This window comes from Melitaea cinxia, chromosome 27 (genome assembly GCF_905220565.1).
Source record: "Melitaea cinxia chromosome 27, ilMelCinx1.1, whole genome shotgun sequence".
Lineage (NCBI taxonomy): Eukaryota > Metazoa > Arthropoda > Insecta > Lepidoptera > Nymphalidae > Melitaea > Melitaea cinxia.
The window spans coordinates 3,997,742-4,020,916 of NC_059420.1; the positions used below are offsets into that span (position 1 = coordinate 3,997,742).

At 36.3% G+C, this 23,175-nt stretch overlaps 1 protein-coding gene across 1 annotated transcript in view; it reads right to left on the minus strand.

The window, feature by feature from the left end:
- LOC123667210 (zinc finger protein 39-like) overlaps window positions 1-17,440 on the minus strand; it is a 60,886-nt gene extending 43,446 nt beyond the window's left edge. Inside the window, exons 1-5 of the mRNA XM_045601168.1 lie at window positions 17,107-17,440; window positions 16,306-16,655; window positions 15,820-16,003; window positions 8,523-8,664; window positions 7,274-7,457 (exon numbers count right to left, since the gene is read on the minus strand). Coding sequence (XP_045457124.1) covers window positions 7,274-7,457; window positions 8,523-8,664; window positions 15,820-16,003; window positions 16,306-16,655; window positions 17,107-17,265 — 1,019 coding nt within the window. The 5' untranslated portion in view covers window positions 17,266-17,440. The remainder of the gene's footprint in view (window positions 1-7,273; window positions 7,458-8,522; window positions 8,665-15,819; window positions 16,004-16,305; window positions 16,656-17,106) is intronic.
- Between the last annotated feature and the right edge of the window lie 5,735 nt (window positions 17,441-23,175).

A 23,175-nucleotide genomic window follows, 5' to 3' on the forward strand; every position in this document is an offset into this window, starting at 1 on the left:
AAGAGGAAAACTTCATAAAATATGCCAAACATTTCGTGCAACATGTTAAACCCAGTAAGGAAAAACCTGTCCTGTTACTCTTGGATAATCATGACTCTCATTTATCCATCGAAGTGCTGGATTACTTCAAAGCTAATGGGGTGACAGTTTTGTCATTCCCCCCACACTGTAGCCACAACCTCTTGATAGATCTGTTTACGGACCTTTGAAAAAATATTTCAATAGAGCAGGTGACAACTGGCTGGCTAGTAATCCAGGAAAAACAATAACCATTTATGATATACCGGCGTTACTTAAAACATCACTACCATTGGCTGCTACGATTGACAATATTCAATCAGGATTCAGAGTAACCGGGATTTCACCACTAAATGAGAATATATTTCCTGACTCCGAGTTCAGTGGATCTTAGTGACAGATAGGCCAATGCCCAGCTCCCATAATGTTACAGATTCTTCAACAGCTGATGAAGGTGCAGTTGCTGTTCCATCGACTTTTAGCTCCCATGACGTTACATATTCTTCAACAGCTGTTGAAGGTGCAGTTGCTGTTCCATCGACTTCACATACAAGACCATCTGACAGCTTGTCTTTTGGCGACGAGGTTCCAATTCCTAATTTACATACTGTGACTGAAACTCAAATTCTAGCGTCGCAATGTCCTACTGTAATTATCGATCAGATTACTGCTGCTCTTCCCTCACGAATAAGATCTTCTAGTACGGTATGTGAGTCGCCATCTGTTATTGACGAAATATCAAATTTTCTACACCAAGAGGAACTAAGAGAAAACCTCAAAACACCGGAAAACGTACGTCCTCCGGAATCAGAGACACTTCTCAATTTGACGCCTTCATCTAACCTAAACATTCCCTCTACTTCATTTACTACACCTGACGAGATAAGACTTTTTCCTAAAGCGGCGCCACGTTTAGATAATAGAAGAAATATCCGGAAACGCAAAAGCACCATATACACCGATACTCCTGAAAAAGAAAATCTTATGGAAATGAAACAGAAACAAACACGACAAAAAAAAATTAAGAAAAGGAAAACAGAAAATCAGACGCTACAGAAGACTAAAAAGAAATCGAAAAATTCAGGAAAAGACAGGGTCAACGCAAAAAAAAAAGGTGAGGGCGAAGGCAAAGCTAAGGGTAGAGGTAAAGCAAAGGCCAAAGGGAAAGGAAAAGAAAAGAGCATGGTTGATGATACTAATGAGAGAAATAGTGACTGTGCAGTCGATTCGGATTACAGCGATAGCGACAGCACGATTTGCATAGAGTGCACTGAATCCTATGCTGATAGTATTCCTGGCGAAAAATGGATTCAGTGTATAAAATGCAAGTTATGGGCCCATTCCAAATGTATAAGAAGTAATCCAATGTTTTTTGAATGTAAACATTGTACTTCTGACCTTGAAGACTGATTGATTGTCTGATTTATAATTTCCTATGAACAAAGATGAAAATGAGACTGATCGTTAGTTTAATTAGACGAGATCTCATTATTGGTTTTGATAAAACAAGTAATAAGTTACCTATATAGTTATTAAGTTTTGTAATACAAAAACGTGTAAAAGAGGTTAATATTTTTTTGTTAAAGAAATTGTAACACACTGTGATTACTAATGTGAATAATATCATAAGAGTTAAATGAAAAAATGTTAAAAATAAGAGTTTAATTAAAAATAATAGTTCATAATTTTGTTAAAGTGGTTTTAAACCACTTCTAAAACCATTTATTAACAAATGTCTGTATTATTAAGTTTTTTGTAATAAATGGCTCGATCATATCAAACAATGTTTGTTTATTTGCTCCTTCTCATGATTTGACTCTTATTAGTACATAAGTCAACTTACCCCTGGCATATGATCTACCTACCCTGGGCCAGGGGTAGATTGACTAAGATTTAGTGTTTTGTAAGATGCATTAAATCATCACCATTATACTAAACTAAGAACTAGATATTACATATTTTATTGGGTTAATAGATTTTCTATCAATTAACATTGTTTTCTTGTCTGTATATATTAAAACATCAAAAATATGTACTATTTAGTTAAAAACTAGTCAACCATCCCCGGTCTCCCCTAATCACTCAGTCAGAGAATTTCTCGATCTAGAATACCGAGGTAGATGGATAGGACGGTCTGGTCCAATTTCGTGGCCAGCCCGTTTACCGGACTTACAATCCAGTCGACTTCTTTTACTAGGGAACGTTAAAAGAAAAAGTATATTCTAAACCACTTCAAAATTTAAACAAATTACGAGAAAAAATTGCGGCAGCTGTTGAAGAGATCAACTCGAAAAGGTACGCTCGTCTTGTAAACCGCTCTTTTTTAAGAAGATGTAGGGCTTGCATTTCGGCCGAAGGCAAACAATTTGAACATTTGTTATGAATGAATAAACTTTGATTCCAATAACTGAATTTTATTTTTTTGTCTCGCTCACACACGGCACAATAGGGTCACTATTCATCATTCGTACTCAAACGCGGTCCATAGCAATTTGAGTGATATAAAAATAATTAACTTTCATTTGGTTTACATTTTTTTTCTACCGAATGTTAGGTGTAGTCTACTAAGTGTACTACCATTTTAGAATCCAGACTAAATGCGCCATCTTTTCACAATACTATGACTGTCTGTCTCGCTCATACACGGCACAATATTATAGCATTTGTACTCAAACGCGGTCCATAGCAATTTAAGTGATAAAAATAATTAACTTTCATTTGGTTTACATTTTTTTCCTACCGAATTATAGGTGTAAACTACTAAATGTAGTACTATTTTAGAATCCAGACTAAATGCGCCATCTTTTAAAGCCACTTGGCAAAAGAGCGTAGTACATGTTTTTTAAAAGACAGTCACATAAAGATAGATGTTGATGATCTTTTTTGCGTAATGGTTGCGCAATAAAATGATGTTTTTCTAAAGCTGAGGCATTTTTGTATTAATTTTAGATTACAATTTATGAAACAGTTATTCAGGGACCTGTTACAAAAAAAAAAAACAAAGCATAGTCAAGGTTTCTAGTCACAAAGCTTGAAAGACTGTATCAGGGTGTCAATTTCTCGATTTCTTTTTAAAAAGCCATTATTTTTTAAATTATTCATAAATATTTTTTTCTTATTTTTCTGATAACCACCATCAATTGGCCTATCGCCCATTGCCGGCTTGACGTTGATTTCTGGGACATCCTGTATATGTGAACAGACATCTAAGGACTTCAACAAACTTGAAAGAAGTAATTTTTGTGAAGAGTCTCTGAAATTCGGACTCTCCATTCTGCAAGCGAGAATTCGTTTCTTGGAGCTATTGTTGCACCTGGCGTACAAAGCGCCATGCAAACATGTTTCAAAAGAAACAAAACAAAAAATACAAAAAAGCTTCAAAGAAGAAATGGGCCTTCTTGTTGACATACCCAAAGTTGGTTACGGCAATAGTAACGAAATATGTCGAGAAGATTTTTTGACAATCCTGAATGCTCATCTCGGATTACTGGAATAAATATAGATTTGATAAAAAGGTTCTGTACTGGGGAACCGTTGGGGCGGTAGCCCACCAGACACAATATCCGTCTGGTCGGAGGATCCTTTCTTTGCGAGGGTGGATGAGGAACTTTATACCCTATACCATCGCATCCCCAAAATAGTAGTAGTGAACTGTATTGTCATTTATTAAAAAAGAAACCTTTTTTAATAAGCTAGAAACATAGACTCTCGACTGCTTTGCTTCCGGTAATTATGAATATTATTTATTGCATTAAATATAACAATTTAAGAGACAAAGAAACATGCCAAATAATTATTTTGCCAATCGTTGGTAAATTGAAAATCTGTGAAATAATGTATAGTTATTTGATAGGGCGACCATAGACCAATGAGGTAGCTGTACGAATAAAATTTTCCATACAAACTTCATCGCCCTTTTTAAGCCCATTAAGGAATGACTTTTCAGAATACGCTTAATACAAAAGATTATGCTTTATCCACATCCTAAGCCTACATTATCTACGTTTTAAATTTCATTCAAATTGGTTCAGTACTTATGGAGATATGTGGTGTGGCCAAAATACACACACTCATACGGTTATATTCACATTTATAATATTAGTAGAATCGGATAGGACGTACAGATAACACTTCATTTTATACAACAATGCTTTTCAGGTCTTGGCAGATAAAGACACAAAAAAAAAATGAAAAATTATCGGAACGAGTTCAGCTAGAGCAGAATAGAATAAAAGTGCTTGGGCTAAAAATTCCAAAGATTGAAGCAGAAGGTGCATGATTTTCAAGGAATCATTGACGAGTTGAAGTAACAAAATTTCGTTTCTCATGAAAGCGCTTATTATACGAGTATTTGAAGAATGTGGCGGCTCTTCAGAGTTTCTTTCTCAGCAAATTTTAAAACATAGAGGCGAACATTGCCCTCGAACATATGGGGAAGACATACAGAAGTTTGCGCTTACCTTAAACTTTTTATCACCCAAAGCATATTTGTACGGAAAACTTATAATGATTTACCTCATGCTCGGACACTAACAAAATGGTACCAAAGTGTAGATGCAGAACCAGGCTTTACTATTGAGGTATTTAAAACATTGAAAGTAAAAGCCCAAAACAGTCCAAGACCAATTCTTTGCACTCTCGTTATTGATGAAATGGCCTTTATTGGGACAGCTCAACTAAAAAACGTAAGCCGTGTGCAAACTTTAGATCCAAGGGACTATGATACAAGAGTAAATTGCTGTCGCCAAATGTTAAGCAAAATTAATGAAGATGCGGAGTTTTTCGACCACATATTGTAGAGCGATGAATCATCGGTCAAAAGAAATGGATACCTTAATCTACACAATCTTCATAGCTGGCAACTAGAAAATCGTCACATTATGCGCGAAGACAGATTCCAATCAAATTTAAAATTAATTATTGGACTGGAATATTAAATGGTCAAATTATTGGCCCAGTCGAACTGCCGGGAAACCTAGACGGACCGAGTCACTTTTACAAAATGATTTACCTGGTCTATTAGAAAATGTAGCTTTGGTGGCCCGTCAAAGAATGCGGCTGCAAAATGATGGGTGAAACTGAGTGTCTCAACGAAACTGATTCCCTTTCGCCTTTAATTGAAAGGAAAATGAAAGTAACAATAGTATGATCATAATACGACAAACACCTTTAAACTCATCAATCTCTTCTGCTAATTCGTCTACGCCAGATACCTTATCATCTTCATCCAATACTGACCAGCAAGCTCAGGAACTTCATATCAGTCCATCAATCATCATCATCAAGATTGGGCGAGTGTGAGGAGAATATTGATAAACGTGACAGAGTATTTTATGCAAACTTATGTCGCTGACATTGTAATAGTTATTTCATATCTAAGTTTTAGTGCAGTAATTAAGTAAACGCATTTGTTTTCAGATATCAATTGAAAAGTCAAACACACGCATCTAGTTCGCGAGAACTAAGAATATATCGAGTTAGAAATGAGCCAATCATAATTTCCCCTCGATTTACCGATGAAAGTGACGTAGACGATGATGTTGTTGACCCTACCTACGACATTGAAGACCAACAAGCCGGTGTATATAGTAACAGGCGTAGGAGTTACTTATTTCCGTCAAACTCCAACATTAATTCTAGTTGTGATAATGTTCCTGTTGATCATGGCAACCAACGTGGCAGAAAGAGGGTAAAGAATCCTACAAAATGGAAACAAAACCAGGCTAAGAGGTTGCGTAACGAAAGTCATAGATATAATTCAATTTCGAAGACACAGAAGACCATCATTTTCATCATTGACTAACGGGGAGCCATAGAAATAGGTTCTTGTGTTTGGGATTATTTAAAGATGCGGTAGTACAGTACAGTAAGTACAGCGGGCAGTGGTGAAGAAGAAAAGAACATTATATTTTATTCAGACAACTGTTGCGGTCAGAATAAAAACAAATTTATAGCACCTATATATTATTTGCGGTACAAAATTTGAACATTAAAAGTATTACCCATACTCATAAGAGGTCACACGGAGAATGAGGCAGACAGTGTGCACCTCATTGAGAAAGAAATAAAGAAAAATTTGAAAGGAGGTCCAATCTATACTCCTAATCAGTATATAACGATATATCTTAACGAAATTCTGTTTTTTATAAAATCGTGTAATATTGATGCCGTTTGTATGAAATCTTAGTTAAAAACTTGGGTAGTTGCGAGTCATTCCCACAACAAGTATCTACGATAACTTATTGGGAAGACTCAGTGTAACTTATATTGTAAACAAATTTCATGAATAAAGATATTATTATTATTATTATTATATAACATTAATAAATTCTGCAAAAAAAAAAGTAGGCCCTCCATAAATGTATACGAATTCACCTACGGTTCATTTGTCAATATTAAAGAACTTCAAGAAGATTGGAGATACAATTGTCTACACTAAAATTAAAATAAAAACGGAAGAACACTGTAATGAAATCAAACAAATAAAAATTATTAAAGGGAATCCTTTTACATTTTACTATAAAAATTCATACGAGGATGAATCCTATATCGAAGTAGACGTAAGAAATAAAAAAAAGAAGCCTGAGGGTGAGATAGATCTAAAACCAGTGTATACAGGAAATCAAACATTAAGTGAAAATAAGAAGAAGGATTTTGTTGGGTAGTGTGTAGGCCGCATTATTGTCTATGGTTTATAATTAAGAAATATAAAATATAGACTCGCTTCTGGTCTATGGCTTCATAGTGAACACATGTGTTTTATCAAACCCGATTCCCAATCAGTATAAAAAATAATAAATATAAAGTGTTCTTAACAGATTTGAAAGAACTCACGAAAGGGTTAATCCCTACTTACTATATAAATTACTATAACACAATGTTGTAGAAATATTCATAATAAGTATCAGGGTAAGACACTATACTAAGATACTTATTCTAATACTAAACACAATTTTTGATGATTCAAACGATTCATCAAAATTGATTTCAATTTGGACGAACCCCTTCAACGAACCCCTTCAACGAACCCCACACGATAGTACGGCATCCTCTTTTCCAAGATACCGTACATAAGAGCAAGCTCTTTGTGGAGAATCTTGACTGCTTAGCTGTGCAACTAGTCATAGTTGGCAAGCGCGAAACATCCCGAAAACACATGTTTGAGTGACTCAGCGAGATGGCGACAGAAGTCGGAAATGCCATCCATCATTAACCACCTTATTATTAAAACTGTTATTATTAGGGTATGTCTGACCGTTTGCAGTCGTTGTGCGTGTCGATATGCCGGTTCAGCTTGGTCCGGTCGTGGAACCGCTTGGGACACAGCTGGCAAGCGAACCTCCGCACCGCCGTGGAGTGTATCCGGCGCTCGTGTTCACGTAGGTTCGAAGACGCGTGGAAGCCGGCACTGCATGAAACGCACTTGAATTTCTTTATACCTGCGGGTAAAACGCGTTAAGACGTGAGTCGGGTATAGTATAGTACCTAAAGTGTAGTACAGTGCTTTGAAGTAAAATACAGTACAGTCATACATCTCGCCCTAAATCTATACATATAATAAAATGGTAGGAAAGTCAAAACTGTACATTGAATATATTTTTAAAAGAATACTTGGGGTGTGTGTTATCTACAATCGATACCGAAGCCAAAAATATAGTTTTTAGAATTTTTGTCTGTTTCTACTCTCTAAACTCTACTACTACTAGTACTAGTACTACTAGTACTAGTACTACTAGTACTAATACTACTAGTACTACTACTACTAGTACTACTACTACTAGTACTACTACTACTAGTACTACTACTACTAGTACTACTACTACTAGTATTACTACTACTAGTACTACAACTAGTACTACTACTACTAGTACTACTACTACTAGTACTACTACTACTACTACTATTACTAGTACTAGTACTCTACTACTAGTACTGCATGAATTTACTTCAAATTTGGCACGAATATTATTAAGAGGTCGGGTCAACATATAAGCTACAAATTATCACGCTATCACGTACGGAGAACGAGCAGTGAACCTTTATTTCTTCAACGCATTCTGTAACAACGTGTAATCTAACGACGCATACTTGAATGTTGTTATTATGTTAATAACCATGCTATAAGCTAGCTGCACACTATAAATAAAGATATTCTGTAGTATATTTAGTATCAGCATTGCACCCGTGCGAAGCCGGGGCGGGTCGCTAGTAAAATAATATAGATGTTTATGATGTACTGCTTAATAATATTCGTGTAAAATTCGAAGTAAATCCATGCGGTACTTTTTGAGTTTATCCCGGACATACATACAGACAAACAGACAAACAGACAAAAATTCTAAAAACAATATTTTTGGCTTCGGTATCGATTGTAGATCACACACCAAGTATTCTTTTAAAGAAATATTCAATGTACATGTGTGTGTGTTTTGACTTTCCTACCATTTTATTATATGTATAGAAGATGGCGACAGTTCGTAGGGTGCTGTACAGCGAGCGCTCACCGGAGTGCGTGCGCAGGTGCTTCTCCAGGTCGCTCTTGGTGACGCAGCGGTAGTCGCAGTGCGCGCAGGCGAGGCGGCGCGGCCGGTGCGAGCGCGCGTGCGTGCAGTGCGAGCTGCGGCTCAGAAACCTCTTGCCGCACACCTGCGTTACACAAGTGTCGTACATGGGTGCAGAGTAATCGTAACATCTGTATGCTTAGATCTTTAAAACTACGCAACGGAATTTGATGCGGTTTCCTTTGTAAATAGAGTGATTCCAGAGGAAGATTTATATGTATAATATACGCATAATATAGTAGAGGAACATTGATAGTTTTTGCAACCGTACGAAGCCGCGGCGGGTCGCTAGTTAGCTTATAACGTAAGTATTCATATTGTAGTGAACTGAATAAATAAGAGCGTTGTCCGGAACACTAATGTGCCTTTAACTTTATCCCTCCGCAACCCACTTGTCACACACAATACTATTGTTCAGTATAATTTTACAGGAATAAGTTAATCGAGCCGGCTGAGGAGTCGGAATGAGGCTGTCTTTGTGAAAATCCTAACCTTTTGAACATTGCGGTAGTGCATAGCAGAACATAACCTGCTCAAAATTGCTCAAAATTTCTTTATGATAAACGATTGATAGATGTTGAATCTATCGGCTTCGTTTGATGATAAATTGAAACCATCAGTTGAGGGAGAACCTAAAATTGAAGAACCAAGTCGAAAATTTAAACAAAAAAAAATGTATTACCTAGAACGGGTCAGAAAAAATAACGTCATCATTCACGGAATGAAGAAGAAAGAAAAGGATGGAACTGATTTGCTGGAACTAATCATTAATTTCCTAAATGAAACAAACGAAACGACGGGTCTGGAAAACTGGGACGAATGGGAAATAAGCAACGTGCGACCACTAGGGAAAAAGGATGGCAAAAAAACAAGGCCCAATCTTATAACACTCACCTTGGCGTGAAGAAAGAGAGAATTACTTCGCAGCAGCAAAAAACTACCAGAGAATATCTACTTTACTGAGGATTATCCTAAAGATGTTATCAATACTACGAAAGAAATAAAAATAAAACAACAAGCTGAAAGAATGAAAAGAAAAATAGCATACATCCGTTACGACAAGCTGATTGTGAAGGACAATAACACTAAAATCCCAATCAAGGAAAAAGAGAAGAGGAAAAGGCTTCCAACCAACTCGCCGACACAGCAGCAAGGGAGGAAAAGAGGCAACAGCTCTTTCAAGAATAAAGAACACAAACGCTCAAGAACTTCAACTCGACTGAGCGCAAACTCAACCTTTGAAAATAACAAACTATGACTTACGAGACAACTAAAAGTCGGAGAAGCAAACACAAAATCCGTACAAAATTGTCTCCCAACATGGCTGGTCACCGCGGGAGAGCTAGACCAAAACCCTCCAGCTAAGAGATGCGAGACTTTCAACATCTCAACTCTAAATCGACCTGGTCTCATATTATTTTTTATGGAAGAAACTACAGAAGAGCGGGATACCTGTAGATCTCATTAACATTCTTAAGTATTGGTATGGGAACCAGGCCAATAATGTACGATGGGAAGGAGCATTGTCTCGACTATATGGCCTAGAGTGTGGCGTGAGGCAAGGAGGTTTGACTTCGCCAACGCTTTTTAACATTTATATTAATGAGTTGAAGCGGAGCTCAGCAGTACCAGAGTTGGCTGTTACATAGATGGTGTATATGTGAACTACATTAGCTACGCTGACGATATGGTGCTGCTGAGTGCGTCCGTCTGTGGTATAAGAAATTTATTGTCAGTATGTGAGTCGTATGCTAAGTCACACGGCTTAAATTATAATGTAAAACAGAGCCAAATAATGGTGTTCAACGTCCGAGGCAAGTGAACGAAGGAACTACCACCGGTATTTCTAAACAATTGTATTCTAGATAGGATGGATAATTTTAAATATGTCGGGCACTATCTGACTTCCGATCTCAAAGATGATACTGACATTGTACGAGAGCGGGGAGCAATGTCGGTGAGAGCTAATATGCTTGCTCGTAGGTTTGCACGTAGTTCACCCAATGTTAAGATAACATTATTTAGAGCATATTTTACATCTTTTTACACGTGCAGCCTATGAGCGGGATATACTCAAAAATCTTATAGTGCTCTCCGCGTTCAATACAGTAACGCGTTCAGGGTGTTGTTGGGGCTGCCTGGATACTGCATTGTTTTTACGCCCTCGTGAGAAAAAGATGTGGGTCTCTGGTACGTAGAGTGCGGGGTAGTGCCAACAGAATTCTGGGCATGATATCCAGTAGACTGGATTGCATATATTGCTGATTATATTGCTGATATTTGCATATATTGCTGATATTTGATATATTGCTGAATCATTGCTGTGCCGTTGCAAATGGAACGGTGCAGCGGTGATTCGTGTGTATTGTAACATTTATTTGAACCCAAATCCCACAGACCTATAAGTCTTACATCGTTTCTGCTGAAGACTCTAGAAAGGTTGTGCGAACGGGATCTGAGAGAAAACGCCCTAGCTACAGTACGCCTACACCCAAACCAACACTCGTACAGCCAAGGTAAATCAACAGAGTCAGCTCTACATGCAGTGGTCAGTAAAATAGAAGAGGCCATTAAAAACAAGGCTATGTGTCTTGGCACCTTCATCGACATAGAAGGAGCTTTTGACAAGACCAACTTCAACAGCATCTCGTCGGCCCTAGTTAAGCACGGGGTACACCCGATAATGGTTGACTGGATAGGTAACATGCTCAGAAAAAGAGTCATCAAACTTACATCAACTGAGGCACAACATGCACTGGTAGCCAGAGGATGTCCACAAGGAGGGGTGCTTTCCCCACTACTGTGGAACCTAGTGGTAAACGACCTTATAACCAGACTGTACCAGCACAACTACTTCACGATCGGTACGCTGATGATATCGCTATTTTAATCGGCGGCAGAGTCAGCAGTACCGTGTGCAATGTCACACAGCAGGCGCTACGAATTGTGGAGAGATGGTGCATAGATAACGAACTCACCGTCAATCCTGGAAAGACGGAACAGGTAATGTTCACTAACAAACGGCAATTGGGGAGCTCCAACCCCCTAGACTGTTCGGTACGGAGCTACAGTTCAGCTCGGAGGTAAAGTATCTAGGAATTATTCTAGATAGCAAACTGAACTGGAGCAAACATCTCAACAGCAAAATTGACAAGGCTACAATAGCCTTCTGGCAGTGCCGCAGAATGATAGGTAAGAAATGGGGTCTATCCCCAAAAATCACTCTGTGGCTGTACCAGTCCATCATCAGGCCAATTATCAGCTACGGTGCCGTGGTTTGGTGGCCGAGAACCAGACTAATCACCGATGAAGCAAAATTACAACGACTTCAAAGGCTAGCTTGCATGGCGACTACGGGCTGCATGAGGACCACTCCGACAGCCGCCCTGGAAGCCCTACTGAACCTGCCGCCGCTGCACCTGTTTATCCAACAGGAGGTGGGAGCGGCTGCGGTAAGACTCAGGAAGCTAAACCTGTGGAGGAACGTAAAGGTAGCACACACAGGAATACTTGGCGAACTGGCAAACAGGGAACCGCTCGTCGAAGCGGTTACCGACAGGATACCCAAACAGTACGTATTCGACAAAAAATACAGAATACAATTACACGAAGACCCAGGTGAAGGCCTCAACCCTAGAGAGTTAAGAATCTTCACAGACGGGTCGAAAACATCAACAGGTACAGGTTCTGGGGTCTACTCAGAAGACCTGAATATCCACATCTCATCGCCATTAGGAATCCACAACACCGTCTTCCAGGCGGAATGCATGGGAATCATAATGGCAGCAACAGCGATCAAATCTAGAGAGGTACAGGGTTTTCCAATCCGTATACTTTCCGATAGCAGATAGGTCTTGCAAGCCCTACAGAGCGACATTATGACATCAGGGCTAATATACGAGTGCCATCGAGCTCTGACGACAGTAAGTGAAACAAACACCATTACCCTTCAATGGATAAAGGGACAAAGTGGATCGCGAGGCAACGACGCGGCCGACCGACTAGCGAGGAATGGATCGGAGATGAGGGTCCACGGACCCGAACCCATTCTGCCTCTGCCTTTCGGATGGCTGCGCAGCCAGCTGCGACACAACACCAAGGTAATGCACCAAGAATATTGGACAAACCTAACTACCTGCAGGCAGACCAAGGAAGCTCTTCCGACGATCAACCCAGGATTGTCCCGCAAACTTCGCGGTTATGAAAGAGCCCAGCTCCGACTACTGGTCGGGGCGCTTACCGGACATGCCTTGCTTAACAAGCACTTACACAATCTAGGTGTTACAGACAGCCCCCTGTGCAGAGCGTGCCTGGAGGCAGAGGAAACGGCCTCACATATCCTGCTGGAATGCGGTGGTGTGGCGAACTACAGGGCACTACACCTTGGGACACCGAGGTTGCTCCAGGAAGTCGTCGGCAACGTGAAGGGTCTGCTAGGCTTCCTCAAGGAGCTTGGCTGGCACGAATAGTGCCCACCAGCCGATCACGCAAAAAAGGCGCACCAAGACGTCGAGTTGCGGAAAATGGCCCGTGTACAACAACAACAACAACAACATTTATTTGTAACAATTATTTATTTAAAAGAAAATTGTTATACTCGTACTTCTACTAACATAGTATGTAAGAATTATTGTTTACTAACCAAAATGAGTCACTGGTCACTTTAATAAAGAATATTATTATTATTATTAAATACAAGAACTTTACGAACTCAAGAAAGTTTACAGGAAATAAGAGATATCTCTTGAAAATATAAATTACAATATTTTGGGCTTGAGCGAAATGAGAAGATTGGGTAATAAAATAGAAGAACATGCAGACTACATAATTATTATACCACAACGGACAAACGGTAGGACATAGAGGTGTAGGTTTTATGATAAAGAAATATCTCAAACACTACATACAAGAAATAATAGGAATCTATGATAGACTCGCTATACTAAACATCAAATTACCGAATTACAAAAAACCATGGACGATTGTGCAGATGTATGCAACAACGGAACAAGCTTCTATGACAGTTTGTCAGATATAATAAGAAATTATTACAATATATACATCATAGTAATGGGAGATATCAATGTCAAAGTGGGAACCAGGGTTGTAGGTGAAGAGTCTATTATGGGAAAATATGGCCATGGAAAAATGGAAAATGGAAAAAAGGTAATAAAATTTTTGCTGCAAAATATTTGACCCTGCTTAAATCAGTCTATAAAAAGAAACCTAGCAACAAATGGACTTGGATCTCCCCGGATGGGACATACAAAAATGAACTTGACTTTACTGTAACAAACAAAACAAAATGTTTCAAGGATACACATGTGATACAGAATTTGAATTTCAATACAAACCATCGCATGGTACGTTGCTGTTGAATAAAATACCAACCAAAAATATCCAGAAAGAATCTCCTAGAAGAAAACCCAAATAAGTTAAATATCGTGATACAAGCCCAAGCCAAAAAAAGCAAGAAGTCAGACTCGAAGTAAACATAGAGAAAACCAAACAAACACTGTAGATGTAGGTATTGACCTGCAGGGCAATACCCTAGAATATGTATCAGAGTATGTTTATCTAGGCCAAATAAAGTTCTGTTTCCGGATAGCTAAAATCTTTAAGTCGCGAGTGAATAGGCTACTTCTAGGTAGCGTGCTCCATCCTAGACCACATTCTCACTTAACATCAGGTGAAATAGTGGTCAAACGCAAGCCTAATTATAAAAATAAAAAATCTCCCCAAAAAGACCTAATGAATCCAAGAAAGTTTCTAGAAGAATAGCCAATGGCTGGAAAAATATTGGGCTTTAAAAGAGATAATGGAAAACAAAGTACTAAATATATATATCATAATTGTGTTTTGTAGGCAAACGAAAAAAAACCGACTCCAATTATAAAAAATCATCATCATCATCATCATCATCATCATCATTACAGCCTATACAGTCCACTGCTGGACATAGGCCTCCACAAGTTTACGCCAAAAATAACGTGAACTCGTGTGTTTTGCCCATAGTCACCACGCTGGACAGGCGGGTTGGTGACCGCAGTACTGGCTTTGTCGCACCGAAGACGCTGCTGCCCGTCTTCGGCCTGTGTATTTCAAAGCCAGCAGTTGGATGGTTATCCCGCCATCGGTCGGCTTTTTAAGTTCCAAGGTGGTTGTGGAACCTTGTTATCCCTTAGTCGCCTCTTACGACACCCACGGGAAGAGAGGGGGTGGCTAAATTCTTTAGTGCCGTAGCCACACAGCACAATAATATAAAAAATAGTCTAGTAAATACGCATTATCAAAGATTACTCCAAAAGTTGTAATGAGATCTCGAAGAAATTTAAATGTGACCACATGATAAACATTGGCTTTCGATTAAATTAAAAATCATCAAAATTGGTACACCCAGTAAAAAGTTATGCAGATTGTCGTTTGAGTTTTCCTCGATTTATCTGGGATCCCTTTATCAGATTCCGGTTTCCTTATCATGGTACTAAACTAGGGAAATCTTCTTTCCAAAAAAAAAAAGAATTATCAAAATCGGTTCATAAACGACGAAATTATTCCCGAACATACATAAAATATATATATATATATATATATATATATATACGGTCGAATTGAGTAACATCCTCCTTTTTTTGTAGTCAGTGGTAAAAAATGACATTCAACACTGGTATTCTTCCATGCTTAACCTATGGTGTAAAGAGCTAGTCTCTTACAACTAATCATAGATAGCGATTGGCAAGGTGTCAACGAGCTACGGGGAGAAGTATGCTGGGATTTAAAGTTAAGGATAAAATTAGAAATTCAGCAATACGTAGTGAATCCAAAGTAGTCACCATTCTAGAACAAATCGACCATCTGAAATGGTGATGGACAGGACAAATGCTGCGCAGCTCAATAGAAAAATAGAGCAAGCAGATCATCCTGTGGTACCCAAGGGAATATGCAAGAAAAAAAGGACACCCAATCAGAACATGGGAGGACGAAATTCGTCAGACCCTGGGACCTTACTGGATAAAAGTGTTGGAGATAGTCTACTGGAAGCAGTTAGTTGAGGCCTATGCCCGAAGGCACATTGAAACGAGGGGTATAATATGTAATTTGAACCTTTTTCAAACTATTTTTATCTTATTATGCAAATTTTATGAATGTACCTTGTTTCAATAATAAAAGGCTATTTATTATTATTACTATTATAGATGTTGATCATTTAAACAAAGAGGTTTAAGAAATTAATGCTCACCTCACAAATCCAGTTAAATTTTTCCGAGTGCATTTCTTTTTTGTGGTCATCGGATTCTTTCCTATTTGTAAATTTAATATTACAGAGTTCACATTTCAATCTGGCAAATTTGAACTTTTTGAGCCGCCGAGGACCAGTCTTCTTATCCTGACCGCATATACTCGGTTTTGTATTTTCGGGTTTGCTGTAAGATGAATTATTACAATCAAATCACACAATTCAATATTACCAATTACAAAGAAAATATCTTTTCCATATACTTTTGGTTATAAAAACGATGCAGCAGAATACAGAGATGGTATACGATATGACAATTCAGCCTGTAACATACCACTGCTGGGCATAGCCCCGGCGAAAACGGCGTGAACTGATGTTTTTTGCTCATAGTCACCACTCTGGGCAGGCGGGTTGGTGAGCATGATAGTCAACCTGCCTGGGGTTGGTGACCATGACTATATTTAGGTAATAACCAATAATACATTCTACCTCTTTACTTCTCTTTCAGGAACTTTTAACTTTTGCCATCTACTTCTTACTTCTAAATGGATGTTACTATTTAATTCCTCTGGAAATATACCATCCTGGTCTCCATCTTCACATTTAATTTCATTTAGTTCTTGACTATCAACCTTGTCCTCAGCACCATAATCATCAACGGTAAAACTTTTTTCTTTGGTCGGTGTGTCATCAGGTGTTTCTACTTTTATCCTCTTTAAAATTATTTGATGTAATACTTCTTCGGAGACAATACACATAGTTTTGAATTTGTATGCTATTGATAACTTGTTGAGACAGTTTTTACATATAAGGTTTGGTAGTCCTTTTTCTTCTTTTAACTGAAAATAAAATGTATATATTTTAAGGCTTTTTAAGCATAGAAAAAAAAAGCAATGGAAACAAGAATACCAATTCCATAATGATAAAAAAATGTTCTGGAAATTCTGTAGATGATTTTGAAGTCAAAACTTTTTTTGACACCTATCCTAATGTAATTTTTCAATAGAGTAAGCAACAAAAAGCATTGCAAACATTACTTGGCATGGTTTCAATTCATTCTAGGAGGTGGGAAAATAATAACTTTTTCTGAAATTCCCACCGTTGATCGCGAACAAAATCGCGGGTACAGGTTGTAATAAATTAAACAGGATAAAACAACATAGTCAATAAATTTTTAATAATATTTCTAAAAGAGGTACCAAAAAAAATTAACAAGAAGGTAAGACGAATACCTATTACAACCCTAAAGTAAAAAATAAAAGTATTTTTTTAATATTTTTTCATAAATACCTGCACACCAGAACAAAATTCGATTTTATCAATTACTTTATTATTATTGTATTTAAATAAGTAGTTCATATTGATACCGTGCGAGAGACAAACACGGCAAATTTCAATAAGGTCTAAATTGTCCATATTACTGAAATCACTAACACTTGTTGAATTCATATTTATACTCAACAATCATAGCTTAATAATAAATTATTTCCTTTTTTAAGGTCATATCCATAATCCGTGCAACAATTTTTATTACTTCTTAGTTCTTACTTTTAAAAAAAGGTAAAACTACCTACAGAGAAAAATAATCTAAAGATGACGTATGACTTATTGAGTTCTTGAGTCTGACAAGTTCAATTTTATTAAAAACAGTAGAAACATCGACTTAATATCGATATTATTTGTATTACAGACAGATTTCCTTTATTTTTCGAGTATTATAATTAACTTATTTAATTCATAAAATATATCGCACTTCAGCCTGTAATATCCAACTGCTAGGTATAGGCCTATTTTCCCATGTATCAGAAGGATCAGAGATTCAGAGCATAATCCACCACGGTACTTTAATGCGGGAATAAAATATATTGCAGTCCCATTATAAGTCTAAAATTTTATTTATGTTTAATTAGTAATTTATTTATGTAAAAATCGAGTATAAGTCTACTTTCAAAATTGATTTCCGTCTTGAATGAAGTTCGTTATTTTATTTATGAAGCTTTTAAGATGTAAGTTTTAGTTTATTTTTTTTATTAAACATTATACATATTTACAACTCACAGCTTAAGAACTAAATATTTAAAGATAGTTTTGGTACAAATCATGTCCGCGTGGAATTGTGCCAAGAATGCTGGCAGCATTAATTTCCCCGTTGAATCGCTATGCCGATTCTCTAGGCAAAAAATGCACCAGCCTTCTTTTCACCAGTGGAGGCAATAAGGCGAGGATAATACGGATAAGTTTTAGTTGATATTATAAGTTTGTTTGATGACATTTAATTTTAAGCATGTAAATGCAATAGCAAATCGCTTTATTAAAATTTAGGGCGGTTGACTTTACAGCATAGAACTGTTAAACAATAGCTTAAAAAATATCTTCTTTGAATTAAAATTCTATGATTTTTTTTAACAAATCGATATTTCGATTATCAACAAACATTGAAATTTTCTTTGACTCGTTCTATGTTAATATTTAACCTGTGCAAATTAAAGCAGAGTATTCACTAGCTAACAATTCGTATAAAAAAAATAGGCTACAAAAAATAAAAATCCAAATTATAGAAACCTATATACTTTCATTTACAGAAACTTAACTATTTCTTTTATTTCAATATTTTAACCTATTACTACATTTTTAAATATATTTGTAAAAACAACGAGTATGACTACACGACTGAAGTAAAACTTCTTTAGCAATAGGTCTGCACTGTTTCCAAGAAGCTTATATTTTTTATAAGCTTCTCGACTCTTTCTTAGAAATGCGCAACGTTACTGTCTATGAGAGAAAGAGAGAAAGAAATTGTGTGGCTCCCACCTCTCTCTCTTGCTCCATTCGCCTCGCATGATCACACTTTTCGTTACGCTCTCGTCACGCATTCACCAGCTTATTCTTCAAGTCAAGCGTGCGCAAAAAAGTTTTAGGTTTGTTTTTTAATGTTACGTTTTTTTAAGTTTTTTAAGTTTTTTAGTTATATATTCAATCGCTCTGATAATTTTGATATCGTGATGTATGGTACATCAGTTTTCTCTAGTTTGTACGTCGCGAGATAGATACCGCCACCACTGATACAACAATGGGAACAATTATTTTAGACTATATTTCACATGCCCGTAATCTCATGGGCAAGGCTAAATAATAAGGAATTGTAATGTTAACAAGAATAGCTCGGCACGTTAGCTAGCATCAGGTTTATTGGCTGCAATAAATCTGTCAGAGATAATAGACCGATCTCAGTAGAGCAACGCGTTACAATTTTCAAGAAACAGCGTTGAATTTTATTGTACCTGCTGCTTGGTAACGAATTTTCACGAGGCATATCGACGAGCAAGTTGTTAGTGGATAATCCTGGCTATTTAGTTATGTCTGTGCAAATACTCACCGTTAGCAAAGGCGAACACAACCGAAAACAACATGTCTGGTGGATTCTTCAGGCTTATGACATGCTCGGCATATGTCCGGAGTTCCATTTTTCATAATATATTTTTGGTGGTTGTTCGTCTTAATAACTGCATACTTGCACAGACAAAACCTTTAGTATCTACTACTACAGATATGAAAAGATACAGAACTACAGACAGCTCTATAATTATTATATTACAATGAGGTTAAAGTTAATAAATTATAAATAATTAATGTTTAATTAAAATATTTGTATGCTTTTGTAATCAATATTGATAAGATTAGATTTGTTAAAATTTTACAAAGAAATCAAAAAGAAATCTTGAAACTATAATCAAATCGACATATTAAGATTAATAATGTTGATAAAGATATCCATTGTTTACATATGATTTGCTGTGTGGTTACGGCGTCAAAGAATATAGCCACCCTCTCTTTCCCGTGCGTGTCGTAAGAAGCGACTAAGGAATAACTCAGTTCCGCTTCTACCTTGGAACTTAAAAAGCCGACTGATGGCGGGATAATCATCCAACTGCTGGCTTTGAAATACACAGGCTGAAGACGAGCAGTAGCGTCTTCGGTGCGACAAACCTGCGGTCACCAACCCGCCTGCCCAGCGTGGTGACTATGAGCAAAACACATGAGTATATGTCCACACTATGTCCAGCAGTGGACTGTATTAGGCTGAAGTGATGATGAAGTGATGACATTATGATTACTATTATTTGAACCGAAAATAAAAAATGATCGAAATTATATTGATCTTGACAATTTATTAAACAATTTTTAAAATCTTTTCTTATTAAGCAAATCTTTCCTATATTTTGCAATGATTGGTTACATTTATATAAGCTTCTTGGTTACATTATATGATTATACTAGCTCCTGCCCGCGACGTCGTCTGCGTGAACGCTATACAGCACCAAAAATACCTACGATTATACCTTTTAAAATAACATTCATTTACCCGTTTCTTCTTTACATTTCATATCTACAGAAAAATCTCATAGATGGCGCTGCTTTAAAATTGTCTTGTCTACTTATATATCATTTAATTATGTTTATCGGCTTAGTTACTTATATTGCGTGATTTTTATAGTGTGAAGCTAGCTTATATAGCATGGCAATTTACATAATAACAACAACATTCAAATATGCGTCTTTAGATTACACGTTGTTACAGAATGCGTTGAGGAAATAAAGGTTCACTGCTCGTTCCCGGTAGGTGATAGCATGATAATATGTAGCCTTTATGTTGACCCGACTTCTTAATAATATTCGCGCCAAATTTGAAGTAAATCCATGCGGTACTTTTTGAGTTTATCCCGGACATACATACAGACAAACAGACAAAAATTCTAAAAACTATATTTTTGGCTTCGGTATCGATTGTAGATCACACCCCAAGTATTCTTTTAAAAAAATATTCAATGATTTGACTTTCCTACCATTTTATTATATGTATAGATTATTATATACATGGATATTCATCGATTTGTAATTGTAGTTTTATATATTATTAATCAAAGTTAGTATACTAGATATAAAATATATAAATAAACGATTAGTTAAGAATTTGCACACAACCCAAAAAATTCCAATAGAGTCTTATACAATTTCTGTTAGATACCAATTGGATTAGTAAAGTCGTACCATCTGTAGTTCGACTTAGGATTCTCAGTAACAAATGTCAAATCAAATTGAAATTGATTAAAATCATATTTGACTAATTGTGATGTTTCTAAAAACCAACCGCATTTAATTATATTCATTATTCAGTGACGAATTGAATTATTACAGCGAATACGACGTCTGAATTACTGCTCGGCATTTCTTTGGTAAGTCATTTATAATTGTTTTTTAGGTTATATCGGGCGGTTGGTCTGTCATCTTTTTTATCTACGTATATAGCTTCAATATTTACTAATTACTGATTAAGCTGATCGTATTAGCCGGCATGTCATGATCATATCTGAAAGAATCGGTTACGATTTGTAATTATTAATGTTATTTATGATTAAGTACCGGTCATTGCCGCGGACTATACCTAGGTGAAATATATATAGTATTAATGAACAGAACGTTGTATATTTGGATCTATTCTTACAGTTTTATTTTCGTATTAAAAACATGTTCAAAATGTGGATAATTCAAACTGTTTTTCAGTAAATACTGAGATAACATACATACTTACATAGACATTACATATTTATTATTTATACTCAGAGCCCTGTTAAACCATAGTACATAGGTACATTGCTTCTGTTACATTGCATACAATAATAGTTGTATTTTTTTATTTCCGTATAAAAAAAACAACTAAATGAACATCGCAAGAAATTCCTTATGATCAGTTACAGGGAAAATGTACTGCCTTTGTACATCTTTTAATAATAAATATTCTTTATTGTACACTACAAAGAAACATTACAAAAAAAGTATTACAAACTACTAACAAAGAAAGAAAAATGATAAATATATTTTTTTTTTAAATGAAAAAAACTAAATTAAAAAATAAAATACTTTTAGTATTTACGTTTGATTCTATTTTGCCTCCTGCTGTGCTTTACTATCACGAAGTGAAAAAAAAAATCCGGAAAGCGCTTACTCTCAAACCTCTATATTTTTATAACAATGCTCTAAAATATACACACTTTTATACACAATACACGTCAAACTATATATTGAATATTTATATTAAGTTCATTTTTATAATAAAATATTTATAATTTTGTATTGAGAAATTAAATTTATTATTAATTATTATATTTAAGAAAAGTCACATAGTTACGATAATTATAAAGTTCCTTATAGGAACTGTATAATTATAGGGTTCCTAATAGGAACTTTATAATTATAGGAACTTCCTATGTCTTTACAGACTTAAAAATCATATACCACTTTACATTATTATTATATTTTTACATACCTCAATATATTACATTATTATCTGTGGCATATTTTAAATTCAGCAGCCTGGGCCAATAAATATTGGCATGTCATAAATTAAAAGAAATAAGCAATATCAGTGTATGTATTTATTATTTTAAATTTAAATTTATGGAATATAATTTTTTTTAATTATTTTTTTTTAATTATTTTTTAATTATTTTTTTTAATTACTTTCTTTTTATTAAAATTTTATTTAAATATTGGGAAAAATGTTAATCAATAAATAAAAAAGTGTGTGTGTACAATTGACACATGGTAGAAGTGGAACTATTGAAAAGCAGCCTATGAGAATTTTTTTTTCACCAAGAATATAAACTACTGCCTAATTTATTCTATCTCATTCTCTCACCAACTTAATCCTATACATTTATGCGTTTGTTTCTTTATCGTGACAGATGTTAGTTTCATCAAGTTTCAAATCACAATGAATCTTAGGTAATTTCACTTCAATAATCCATTATTGAAGATATTTAGCATGCACATACGTTATGGGCCCCGAACGGATATAACTGGACTATCATTTTGGAAAAGTGCAACATTTCCGAGGGAAAGGAAAAAAGACAGTACAGGCCCAACAGTATATAACATCAACTGTCTTAAATAATTCCTATAAAATATGAGATTTTAACAATACTTCAGTTTCGCTTCATCCTGTAATATCCCACTACTGGGCATAGGCCTCTTTCCCCATGTAGGAGAAGGATCAGAGCTTAATCCACCACGCTGCTCCAATGCGGGTTGGTGGATATATTCCAGATTGATAGATAGTGTACATTATAACAACCGGGACCGACGGCTTAACGTGCTCTACGAGGCACGGTGGGGAGACCCACAAGGACCGCACAAACACCCAGACCACGGCAAACACCTGTATGGCCAGTACAAATGTTTGTCATGTGCGGGGATCGAACCTGCAACCGCCAGCGCAACAGATACAATCCATAGCTGTAACCGTTGCGCCAACGCGGCGTCATACTTCAGTTTAAAAAGTGAAAATTTTGGCTAATTATG